Source organism: Rousettus aegyptiacus, unplaced genomic scaffold, assembly GCF_014176215.1.
Source record: "Rousettus aegyptiacus isolate mRouAeg1 unplaced genomic scaffold, mRouAeg1.p scaffold_m13_p_1, whole genome shotgun sequence".
Classification (NCBI taxonomy): domain Eukaryota; kingdom Metazoa; phylum Chordata; class Mammalia; order Chiroptera; family Pteropodidae; genus Rousettus; species Rousettus aegyptiacus.
In genome coordinates this window covers 131,451,655-131,464,864 of record NW_023416284.1, presented here as the reverse complement: position 1 = coordinate 131,464,864, position 13,210 = coordinate 131,451,655, and the positions used below count along the sequence as shown (strand labels likewise).

At 33.2% G+C, this 13,210-nt stretch overlaps 1 protein-coding gene across 3 annotated transcripts in view; it reads left to right on the top strand.

Moving 5' to 3' along the window:
• MAP3K7 (mitogen-activated protein kinase kinase kinase 7) overlaps positions 1 to 9,292 on the top strand; it is a 59,155-nt gene extending 49,863 nt beyond the window's left edge. For 2 of the 3 annotated variants that reach the window (XM_016140590.2, XM_016140591.2), the window contains 3 exons: positions 3,629 to 3,690; positions 4,363 to 4,478; positions 6,259 to 9,261. In XM_016140590.2, the coding sequence (XP_015996076.2) occupies positions 3,629 to 3,690; positions 4,363 to 4,478; positions 6,259 to 6,439 (359 nt within the window). In that variant the 3' untranslated portion in view covers positions 6,440 to 9,261. Of the gene's footprint in view, positions 1 to 3,628; positions 3,691 to 4,362; positions 4,479 to 6,258 lie in introns of all 3 variants that reach the window. The other variant, XR_001596357.2, reaches the window with a different exon arrangement.
• The last annotated feature ends 3,918 nt before the right edge of the window (positions 9,293 to 13,210 follow it).

The window sequence follows — 13,210 nt, the reverse complement described above, 5'->3', positions numbered from 1 at the left end:
AAACTAAAATACTGCTTGTAAGTATTTATAGATATTTGGCATGGTTTAGTCAAATTCATAATTGCATTTAAAAAATTAACCCGAGTGGTTTTTCTTGTGACATGTAAGATAGAACTATGTTTAGCCAGGGGTGTACTCTCTAGTTTTAGTAAGTTTAAATTTAGTGGTAGCAAAAACTTTTCTAAGTTTCACCCCCTAGCACAGCCCAACTTAGGATTGTTTAGATCATTTATGACTACTCAAAATGGGCAGAATTCATCATGATGTGCTCCTCCTCAGAGGCAGACAGGGAGATGTTTTTGACAGATTCGATCATTAATGGTCAGGTAATGTCAGCTCTCCTTGGTTCCTAAACCCGCCAGTGAGAGAGTACCTGCCCTGACATTACAGCCTAAACATGCCAGTCAGCGTGTAGCAGATTGTGAATTCATGAAAGTAAAATCAAAATTCTCTTATGTTCTTCTCACTTAACTGCTGTTTGCATTTCATGTGTTCTCCTACTCTTCCAACCCCCATCTCATGTTTTCCTTTTCTGGGACCTAAAATACCACAAAATATTAATAGATAGAAATCTATATGTAGGTTCAGGTTGCAATATCAACTAAATTTTTTCTTTGCCTTGAAATTATTGCAATTGCGTGGTTATCATTTTTAAATGATTTTGAATACAATTTTAGAAGTTGAGGTGCTGGTTTAAGTTTATAATTAATAAAACACAGCTTTGCGCTATTTCTTAAAGTAATTTTATTTTTATTTATTTATTTTTTAGCATTTTATTTTTTTATTTTTCCCCCTCCCCTCTGGTAACCACTAGTCCATTGTCCATGTCCATGAGTCTCTGTTTGTTTGTCCTGTTCAGTTGTTGCTTTTAGATTTCTTATTTCTAAGAAAAATATTGATAATCAAGGTAATAGAAAAATTACAGGAAAGAGATAGGCGAAGCCATTTTTTTACCCTCCATGACTCAGGAAAAATTTAGAAGTGCATACATAAGTAAAACCTAATTAATTTGATTTTTTTTTTAATTTAAAAGGGGAGAAGTTTCTATGTATTTTTCAGAGAAAAAGAGCATGATGATTTAATAATCGCACATAATGAGCGCTCTTAGGTTTCTATGTGGAAATTAAAAAAAGACAAACGTAACCAAGAGCAGCTATTGAGAGGTAACTACATCCAGTACAGAAGCCACAGAGCAGGGGAAACCCACTGAAGATTTTCTCCTGTGCTTAGTACTTTGCAGAGATAGAAGTGTAAGTCTTGGCCCATTGCTTGCAGTCTCATCAGAGGCATAGTACTAATGAGTAAAAATTAACTCATCAAGTTGTATAGTAAACTACTACATTTTCATACAAGCTGAGTGTTTTAATAGTTAAGACACAAATCCATTAGATAAAACCTGTCATAGTCTAACTTTTTTTTGTAAAATAGTGGAACTTGTCTTTTACTCATAAACAGAAAGAAGAGACAGCATTTCACAGAGAGTATGAGACTGTTATAAGCACTGTGTTTGATAGGCCAGAAAAGATATTTTGCTTAATTTAACTATTAAACAAATGTGAGTCTTTACATAGGGAAATGAAGTTAGATTTAATTAGCAATTGAAACATTAAAAAACTAACTCTCATGGAATATCCTTGCTGACTTATAATCAATTATTGCTATTAGAGACTAAAAGCTAAGTTTTAGTTTGAGTATAGTGAGAAAGTGAAATCTTCTTGGTTTTTGCTGAAAAATGATATTCAATAAAGGACCTTAAGTTCCTGAACACATTGAAGGGCTATAATTGTTTGAATAAATCCTTAGACTATTTTTCTGCCCCCCAAATACTGTGAAACATTGATATATTGTACTTAATTCTAAAATGTGTATCAGATACAGGATATTGATGTAATCAGATATATCAAGTATCAAAGATTTAAGAAAGAGTAATTATGGAAATGTTAAATTGAAAAACTCTTTGAAGATGCTTAATTTTTCCTATAAAGTCAGAAGGGAATCATTTTTAATCAATTTGAATTTTGTGAAAAGTTGTGATCCTTGAGAGCATAGTTTGAAATTACTGTTGAGATGGGGAGAGGGTTGATCAGAGAAATAACAAATTAACTGCATTCTTCTTTAGCCATTTCAGAAAAACATGTTAGTATATGATTTTAGAGCAAATAAGCTCTACTAGGCAATACTCCCCCCTACCACCACCCCTCACTTCTACCCCTGACCTATGGATGTTACCGTTTCCCTTTAAGAACTGGATCTCTGAAGGCGAGGCATTTCTTCCCATAGGCTTGTGGTGTGTACCTGGGGCCTGGCACCCATGGGGTTTGGTCCTTGACTCCACTTGGTGCATGAACCCAGGACCTTCTGTGTGTAAAGCAAACATGCTAACCACTACCCTATGGAGTCACCCCTACACTAGGCAATACTTTATTATTCTTTTCTCTTTGCACTCCAGTATTTAATAAATGTTAACTTTTTCAATCTGAAATACAAATTTGACTGTTTAAAAATGCTCTTCCTTCCTAATTCTCCATTTAGTATCAATAACAACAGCCATCACCACCATCTGTTGAGTACTTACCATATGCCAGCATTACATGATATTTCTTCTATGCATTATCTCATTTGGTCCGATTTAGCTTATTAGCATTTGGAATTATTTGCAGTAGCTTACTTACATTTACAAAAACTTTAACTAGAATATCAGTCAACAGTAAGTTAGTAGTTTACTGAAATCAAACCGTCTTAAATTTTTATTGCATTGGCTGCAGTGCCTTGTCATCCTGATGTTGCCTTAATCTGCACCACTCAAAATGTTATGTGTCAGAAAAGGGACTAAACAGCAGTTCACTTGTTTAGCTCATTTATTCTCTACTAACACTGGGAAAACGGCTACTTCTGACAGAAAAGCTTATACTCACAGTTACCTACTTCTGGAACTGCTGTACATAAATTAATATAGGGAAGAGACCATTTCATGCTTCTCATGCAAGTTGTTAGGGCAGTTTTACCTCTTTTGAAATAAAAACAAAAGCCGTCTGTTCAAATAGTTTGATGAAATTGGCCATTTGAATGAACATATTTAACTGTTTGGGGCATGACTAAGCCAGTTTTCATATATGTAATATACTCCCATTAGTAACATCTCTCATTTTCTGCAGCAATTCTCATTAAGAGAGGTGGAATGGGGGCTCGCACTAGAATCTTTTTAAATTGAAGATTATCCACTGGAAGAGAATGCGTTTTGTGCTTTCTCCCTTTCCCTGTTAAGGAACACTAATGTTGCCGGAATTGACACAGCCTTATAGTAAACTTAGTATAATCAAGGAATGGAAGAGATACGGGTTTGATGTGGTAGGGTCTGTGGTATTACTGTTTTTGTTTTTAATTATATAAGGACTTACCAGCTTTAATATTTAATTTATAGCCAACTTAAATTTTAAGTATGAGAGTTTGGTTGCATTCTGATAATTGGATATCCTCTGTTTACCTTTTGAATTCAAAAATAGACTCTTTTCATTACCAGTTAATGTGTTAATAAATTTAGGGGGAAGCGCCAATATTTTATGCATGCTTTCCTGCTTTTTGTTTATATAGTTTATGACAGAAAATAAAATTCATACTTGAATTCCAGATACCAATGGATCAGATAACTCTATCCCGATGGCTTATCTTACACTGGATCACCAACTACAGGTAAAAGAGTACTGTACTTTCTCAGTGAGTGTTTACTTTTTCCTTGGAAAAAGTTTGGAGAATTTATCTTTAAAACTGATGATTGTGTTCCTATCTATTTATGTTCTTAGCCTCCTTAATCTTTATAAAATCAAGTTAAAATAAATGATTCAAGTCACCAAATTTAAAATTAGCAAAATCATGTTCTTATCCTAATGTCATCTTAAAATACTCTCATACCTTTAAGACTGACAAAACAGCATTTTTGCTCTTTAACTTTAGTACAGTAAAATATAAAATTTATATAAGCTCTTTTCTACTAATAAGTGTTGTAATATATCATCATGTTCATAGTGACGAAAAATATAAGTAATACAATTCAGTGTCTCCTCATGAGAATGAGAGCTATGAACATCTTTTGGTATAATACCTGAAATATAAAACCAGAGGCCAAGAGGACGCTAGCTATGGTTCTCTGTAACAACAAAAGTGTTAAAACAGCAAGTGTAAATTTAAGTTCTGAGTTAACTCTGACAAAAGGACACAGATTTTTTAGGGCATGGTTTAATACTTATTTTTAAAAGATCATTACTTTAGTGCTATAAAAATATATCACAGTCACTGTATTAACTCATTTAGCTAGATATTAAGATTTGATTTAATTATGTTTTAACACTTCTGATTTATTTTCAGCCTCTAGCACCATGTCCAAACTCCAAAGAATCTATGGCAGTGTTTGAACAGCATTGTAAAATGGCACAAGAATATATGAAAGTTCAAACTGAAATTGCATTGTTGTTACAGAGAAAGTAAGTTATCTTTTATGAATAAAAATTAAAACCCATTAGTATTTTGAGTTTAAAATATGTTAAGGTGCAGTATTGTTTGAATTCATGAAAACTTTATAATTTTTATAATTAATTATTAAGCATATTTCAAACTTGGAGGTTTTATGTATATTTCTATTTAAGTTTTAAGCCACCTTTGGCTATTTTTCATGCAAAACTCAACCCTTTTGACTATATCATATTATATTAGTACTAAAGAAAGTAAACTGGTGCTACATTAACATGTTTCATGTTCTCACAGTTTTAAAGTTAAAAGCTGTTTAGATTTATTGTTATAACGATTTGTTTCCTTGGGCATAGGTAAAATAATTGGATTTACTAATATTCAGTTGTGCTTAGAAACAATTTGTAGATATATTCTTTCTAGGTATATTAGGAGAATAGATTTACTTGTTAGAGGGCTTTATTTCACATTTCGAGTGTTTTTCTGGGGAGTTTTTTTCTGAGTTATAGAGACTGATTTTTTCTAAGAAATACAGTACAATTTTCATACTCCTTTATTTGCAGTTCTTAAAAATATATATATATATATTAGTTTTCTTAAGCATGACCCTCGGAAATTTTATACCTCTGAAGCTGATTTATAGTGGTGACTAAAATGAAGTGTTAAGGAAAAAATCATGGAAACTATATATGTACACATAGTAATAGGATTCACTGTTATTAATTTTAACCTAAATAAGTGAGTTTTGGGTTTCCTGAAGTACTCATTGGAAAGTTTTCTGTTTGTACTTCTAAAAAAAATTGGAAACATTTAGTTTCATCACAATTTACTGACACAGTGATTTAAAGGAATTCAACCTAGGATGTTAAAGGTAAGGCTAGATAGGAAATAGAGTCTTCAAATTGTGAAACTAATTAGGAAACTGCTGGCACTTCATTTAAAAAAAAAGAAATACTACTTCTTATTTCACATATTTAACTTATACTTTTTTTCATACTTTTAATCATTTGAAAGAGAAGTTTTGTGCTGGAAAAACCAAATGATTTGAGGGGGTGTGAAAACTGACAGTTTTAATCAATTTTAAATACTTAGTTTAAATGAGAAATGCTACTAGGAAATAATTTTGAGAACTTTTAATTATTTATTATACACAGTAGCCTTGCTTTAGGAGGTAATACTTAATATCCCCCAAGTAAAAGGGACTTTTAAAAGTTTATCAGGCTATAAAAGACTCCACGGGTCTTTACTGAAATTGTTTGCAAAAGTGAGTAGTTTCAAAGTGGTGCTTTGTGGTGCTCTCACTGTTTTAAAATAGGAAAGAGATTTAAGTTGATAGCATCTATATTAATCAGCTTACAGATATTCTGTCAGCTGCCACTTTTCAGTGTAGTTAGATAGAATTGTGTCTTCAGAATGAGTGTTACAAGTACATGAGTATCAAAGTAGAAATGTGAACAGTTAAAAACTTCGTGTTATTTTCCTATAGTCAGTCAGATAAAGCCCCTCCCAGCCTTTTTTCTTCTCTCTTACATAAAAGGGATGCCAAATGAAATATTCTGAAACTTTGATTGTACCCTTTTATCTATTTTCACCAGTTGTCTAAGTACAGTCACTTATTTAAAGAATTATATTTGTATGGTTACACCAGAAGAGTAGATTCCATTCCAGCCCATAATTATATTTGAGTAGTATAACTAAGATGCATAATAGTTCTAATTCATTGAGCTTCCAGCATCAGCTATTAAAGTATGAATTTTTCCATCATGTAGAATATTTTATTATGGTGTTTGTTTTTAGGCAAGAACTAGTTGCAGAACTGGACCAGGATGAAAAGGACCAGCAAAATACATCTCGTCTGGTACAGGAACATAAAAAGCTTTTAGATGAAAACAAAAGCCTTTCTACTTACTACCAGCAATGCAAAAAACAACTAGAGGTCATCAGAAGTCAGCAGCAAAAACGACAAGGCACTTCATGATTCTCTGGGACCCTTAATTTTAAAATATGCAAAGAAAGACTTTTTTTAAGGAAAAAAAAAAGCCCTTATAATGACAATTCATGAGTTTTAGCTTTTTGGCGTGTTCTGAATGCCAACTGCTTACATTTGCTGCATTTGTTTCATCGTTTATTTTCATTTTCTCATGGTGGACATGAAATTCAACTATCTCCTTGCAAAACATAGGGGCCTCTGTGACTTGAATAAGCAGCAGTTCTCAACTTCAGAACAGATGCAGTGAACCATGGCTGTGTATGCATGCTCTTTGTGTGAAGGCTAGCCTAACAAAAACGGGGTATCAAACTAGCTGCTATGTGCAAACATCTTTTTTTCGAGGTGGAACCTCAAGAATGATTTTGTTCTTGTATCTCATCTCAAAAAATGAATTTTTTTTTCCCAATAGATGCCATATACCAAGTTAAAGACAGGGTATTATAAATCTAGAATAATTGGTGATGCATTATAGAAATGCAGAACCTTTAGCGATAGTGCAAAGTGAGAGCTTTGATGCCAGCATCCTCGGATCAGTACTGAACTTAGTTTCATCTATAAAATATTTAAAGGTAAGTGGTGGCTGCCGTATTTAATAAAAGCATATTTCATTAGACTAAAAATTAACTATGCTACATTAAACAAAGTGGAACCCTTTTTTTAAGGTATAAAGATTTCTCATTCTGTGATGGTATGTATGTGTGTTGAAACTGTAAAGCTTTTATAACTCTTAACATTAATCTCCTTAAATGAAATTAAAAGGTATATGAACACTACCCAACTTAAACAATCATTCCTTCCTTCAACGATTATTGGATTGTTTTACTATATATTTGAAAAACTGAAGAGAAAAAATGGAAAATGGAAACAATTGCTCTGGCAAAAAAGCTTGGACTTAGATACTTTTTTAATGCCAAATAAGTTAAAAACTTGGCAAATCAGGAGATGTTAGTAAAGAAGTTAAAGAAGTAATTATAAATTCATCAAGTATCCTATTTATTGATACTGGAATAATTGATTTTCCTTGCAAGCCCATTCTATTATGCCTGCTGCCTTTCAACACTTTTAAGAAAATTTCAATACTTATAAAGAGAAAATTTATATTGTTAACAGTAACTTTGCTACCAACTTTGAAAATAAAAGTAATAATAAAACTTCATTGAAATAACAGACTATAAGATCTATTTTTTCAGTTGGTGTTAAAGTAAATCATATATTGATACCAATACAGGGTGTCTTTTAAATAAGGATATCGTCAACCTCATTTTTATAGCAGTAATGTTTTATGAAGAAAAATTAAAAGTGAAAGCATAATCACGTTATTATTAAAATTATATCATGATTGTATTGTAGTTTTGTTCTATTTCAGATAAACACAAGTTTGATCTAAGAAGTTATCAAAACTATTCTTAAAAATGCTAAAGCAGGTAACTTTATTTTGTTATTTTTTTCTTCTTCCCACTGAGTTTTATAATGTATTCTTTGTGTATACAAGCAATAAAAGTAAAGGATAGTTTGTACTAAACTGTGTCATTTTTAGCTTCCTCAAAATCTGTTATTAAATTTCTGGTAAAGAGCTTACCCAGTAAATAACTGTAGACTAAGGAAAAGCATAACTCTTCCATAGCATTGCTGCTTGTATATGTGTCTGCCACTCCACCAAAAGGGACCTAGTCAGTGTTTAGAGACTTTTCTGATTATCACAGAGCATGAGATATCCAAGCGTGGATGCTAAGGTTTGACTTTTCCATTAGGATTTAGCATTACAGATTTCAGATTTTATTTTGTCTTATTTAGTAGTGTGTTTTTGCTATACATTACATACTTAAAGGGAATTTTTTTTTATTATTGTTACTATTACATGCAATCACTTCATAAAAATATCCAAATAGGTAAATAAAATAGAAGAAGATAGTTGTTTTAAGTCATGGTGCCAAATGCAACAAAAAAGGCTTTTACACACTCGCTTGTTTGTTTACAGTAAGTTCATTCTGATTTTCAGTACTGTAGTTGTCCTGGACACTGAATACAGTTCAGCCTTACTTGGTTTTTAAGTAATTGTGTTGCCAAGCTCATACATTTTAAGTCCTGATTATCCTTAATGATTGGGAGAAAAGGATAGCAGGGATCATGAAAATCCACAGCCAGTTTCATCCTCACCCATCAAAACTTCAAACAGAGATGTTAACAAGGAGCCAAATTTTTTATTGATTTTGGTTTTACCATTTATTCTAACCCTCATTTTTTGGATGGGAATAACAAGTGGCTAAAAGGCCTCAGCCCAAGAAATTCATTAAAATCCCTGAACAAGCCATAGTTACTTTTTTTTTTCTTGGCTCCAGGGAAAGAAACAAAGCTTTTATCTAATCTGGAGGAAAATACTCCTCAACAGTAAAAATACTTTTTTGAGTCAAATAAAAATTAGTTAAGAATATTTACCTTGTAGCAACACAGCATATTGAAGAGATTTGTTTAAAAGTTGTTTACAAATGTTTGACTATTTTTGCTGATGTATTCTAGAGTATTGAATGTCTTTTTTTCTCTGAGTTTCTTTTATGTTCCTAGTTTCAGCTCCTGCCTGTAAACAGAAATCACAGGCCTTAGCTGTGAAACTTGTTTCTTTCTGTATGTGTGTGTGGTTTTCATCAGTCAACTCCTCTCTTCAGTGGTAGGACATTCTACTTCTACTTCTGTCATTTAGAACATTTTATGTAAAATGATGTAATACAGAGATACTTGTGTATACTATATAATTAAAGGAAGCTTTTTAGATTTATTTTTGTTTGTAATAAAATTCAGGTTGTTGTTCTAAACTTGTTCATAAAAGTGGTGAATGATTTATCAGCAAGTGAGCTGAGAAGTGTTTTGCTCTTGCAGCATATTTACCTTACACAAAATTGAAGAAAACTGAAAAGTCAGTATTCCTGTAATACTAACACTGTTTATAATTACGATTTTTGAGATGCCTGGATACCAGTTAACACATCATCTCCAATTTAAATTTTTGGTGAAATGGGTGCTCTTCACAATCTCAGTGATTTCTACTTTGTACGAAGTACAACATGGTGCACATCGCTAAATGACTCTTCTAATTAGAAAACTGATTTTTTGTAATATATCTAAGTTACATTAAGTATTTCATTTATCACCCTACTAGCCCCCAACCAACACATATGCACACACACATGCATTCTTATAAACTGCTTTCATTTTAGTAAATCCATCCATTCATTCACTAACTCCTTTAACATATATTTATGGAGTGCCCACTATAAGCCAAGCGGTTGTGGTTAATTCCAAGTAGCACATCCATTTCAGTCACATGGCAGTTAGATGGTATTCCTCTTTCATAGATGGCAAAACAGGTTCCTAAAGGTTAAGACTTATGCCAGAGGCTGTGTTTCTATCATCTGTTCTAAGCAGAATCTCAGTGGAAGAGGACTCTGTAGCCACTATTAGTCTGTGATGTGAAGAAGAGCATATGAAAATTTTTTAATTGAATGGCAAACGAAGGGGAACATGAGATAACACCGAACTTACAGGCACAGGAGCTTTGTGACCACTCTGTAGATAGCAACAAAGCCAACACTGAGACCCACATACGTCTTTTAAATCCAAGTCTGTGCTTTAAACCCTTTCGCCATACTGTAATTTAAAATGCTCACTGAGTGTCAAGGTGCTTCAGTTTCACATTCATTTATTAGATGCGTTAGATGTCTTCATTCTGCCACCCCTCAACTGAAAGATGTACTAAAAATGGAAATACAAATAATGATGTTGTGTGGCTTCATCTGGAAACAGCACTTATCCTCCACTCTACAGAAAGTGAGGCTTAACCAGGTTTTTTTCACTTGTTTTTTTGTTTGTATTTTTGTTTTTGCCTCTTTTTTTCAGTCTCATTTTTTAATTGGGATATAATTTTTATATAGTAAGCTGCATCCATTTAAAGTGCTAAAGTTTATTGTGTTTTTGACATGTACACAATTATAAACCCATCCAGCAACCAGGACACAGAACATTTCCATCATCCCCAAAAGTTCTCTCATGTCCCTTTGCTCCAGGTCCCAGACACTGACCTGCTTTCTAGAATTTTACATAAATGAAACCATACATGATATACTCTTTACTTTTTAAGCTTTTTTTTTCTTTTTTGAATATTTGTTTTACTTTTTTGAGAGGTATTTTTAATTATTTTTAGTAATACTTGAAAACCTTTCAATATCAGTTTTTGAGGGAAAATCTAGTTTTAGAAAATTAAGAGGCTATGGATGTGTCCAGTGTGGACTGTTTGATTGTGCAATGTTATCATCTGGAACATTGAACATCACTTTTAGTTTTTACAGAAATTGAATTCTTTGCATTTGTTTGTTAAAGTAAGCCCATTTATATTTATATTGCTTTTTGGTGTTAGAAATGTGAATGGATTTGTCAAGAAGCATATTAGTAGATATGTGGTAGTTTTCAGCAAGAATGACTGGTTTAACTTTATTTTAAAAAATCAGCTTTTCATTTTTATTTAGTTGCACCTACTTTTTGCTTGCTTAAAATTCCACATGTTGGACTAAAAAAAATTAATGCATTTCCTCCCACTTTCTAAATTCTTCTAGTTGGGCAAATAATCAAATTAACAAAGACAGAGTAACAGGAGAAAATAAAATTTTAATACATATGCAGGGGGGATTCAAATAAGTATGAGAATTCTAAATACGGTGAGGCAACATTGAGGATATATGACATTTTTGGACAAAGGAGAAAGGCAGAGGATGGGGTATTAGATTTCATTAGTATGAATGGGTGATTTACAGGTATTTCAAGAAGAGCAGAATATACATGGCAGGTAAATCTTGCTAGGCTACTCAGAAGCAATGAGACACGGTGAGCCAACTAGCCAATACCTCCCTGCCTGAAGCCCTCCCATTCACCATACTTAATTCAAATTAGGCTAAGACAACAGCCTAAGATTTCCTTCCTGAGGCATGTTTTTGTACCTGAATCTTTTGGTCAAGAAAGGGGTTGAGGGTGGGGTAAAGGTTCTTTTTGAGTCATTTCTTAATAAACAGCTTAAAATTAATATCCCAAAATGAGCTTCAGGGTGGCAAAACTTTAGTCCCCTTCATAGGAAATACTAGGTTGATTATTACACCACAGAAAAATACTTCAAACTATTTTACATAACATTGAAGGTAATCTTAAATGCATTTGACAAGGAATCTCGTACAGATGCTATTACTGGTCCTACCTGGTGTAGAGGTGCCCACAGAAATAAAGAAGATTGTGTTGGCAGATCATGTACTATGTACCACCTCTTGCCAGGACCTGTGCTCCTTTTCCATCTGTGATTAGTCACTGCTCTCAGTGTCTCTTCCCCCTAGCCATAAGATCCCACCCAAACTAAGCTTCTGTTTAAATGACCTGCCCTTCACGTCAGTTTTTCCAGTGAAACTTTTCTGAGAAAAAAAAAAAAAAGTTATTTAACTTTATCTGAGTTTAATAGTGCTTTCATATTTTGAGGTAGTAAAATACATTTCTTCATCCTATAATTTAATGGTCAATGATATCTTACAGAGGCCATATGGCAGCAGGACGATTGCTTATGCTGCAGGATGGGGCAAACTCCTCTGAGTGGGGACTCAAGCCCTATGCTCGCTGAGGAAGGGTTCTTGACTCCACACAGGAAAAAATTCAAACACGAGCCAGAGAGACCAAAAGTTTATTAGAGGAAAAATAGCGCTCCACAGAAACATATTCTCCTCTCAAAGCCAGAGAATTAGACCCCGAGTGTCTAAGGAACTGGGTTTATATGTTTTCCTTTCCGGGTATGGGTATACAGTGCTAAAGACATAGGGAAGTAGTCCTTAGTAATTTCAGCAGGAATCTTCTTGTAGGTTCCCCATGGTTTGGCTGTATGCTGATCAGCCAGGTTCCTTTGTCTAGCAGTGCTTCGCAGGCTCTCAGTACAACCTAGTTTAGTATTTAGTGAATTTACATACTGTAGTTCTCATTGCCTTTTTCCTACATTACTTTGAAAGCACCAGAAATTACTGAGCAAGTGCTGAATATCTCCTGAAAAGCAAAAGTAATTTACAAAATGCAGTTCCTTTTCAGACCCTTTGCTTGTTTCTTTGTGGATACCTTTTTAGTTATTACTGGAATGACTACATTAATCATCTATTGATTTACTACATTCAAATTTACTACATTCAAATGAAGAAACTGGAAAATGGGTATAGCTTTTTATGGTTGAAGAAGCAATGGTAATATTCCCTTATCATATACCCTTTTGACTTTTAATCAGTTTCCTACAAAGATACTTAACTAAATATCCACCTAAAATGTGATGAGTCTATTACTTGCAAAAATCGATAACACTTTTTCCTTTTGTATGTACCATGAGAATCTTTTAACAGATGTTATTTGAGGATTAGAAAACATGTCTTTATTCTCCAAGCTGCATATGAAATTGAAGAAAATCTGTGCTTGCAAAACATCTATTTCAGTACATTAGAGCTATTATACTAGTCGTACATTAAAATTCGTATTAAAACACATGTCTGACTACAGAATTCTATCTTTCTATTCATGATTTTATGTATAGGAGGCTCTAGGAAGTGGTGTAGATTTCCTTGGCCTAAGCTGAAGTTTTCTTCCCCTTTCACTTCCTTTTTTCATCCACATCGAAAAATCCCTTAGGCTCACTACTGTCTCCCTATGTTTATTAGGACATAAGTTTGGCTGCTGCTCAAAATAATGGCTTAAACAAGA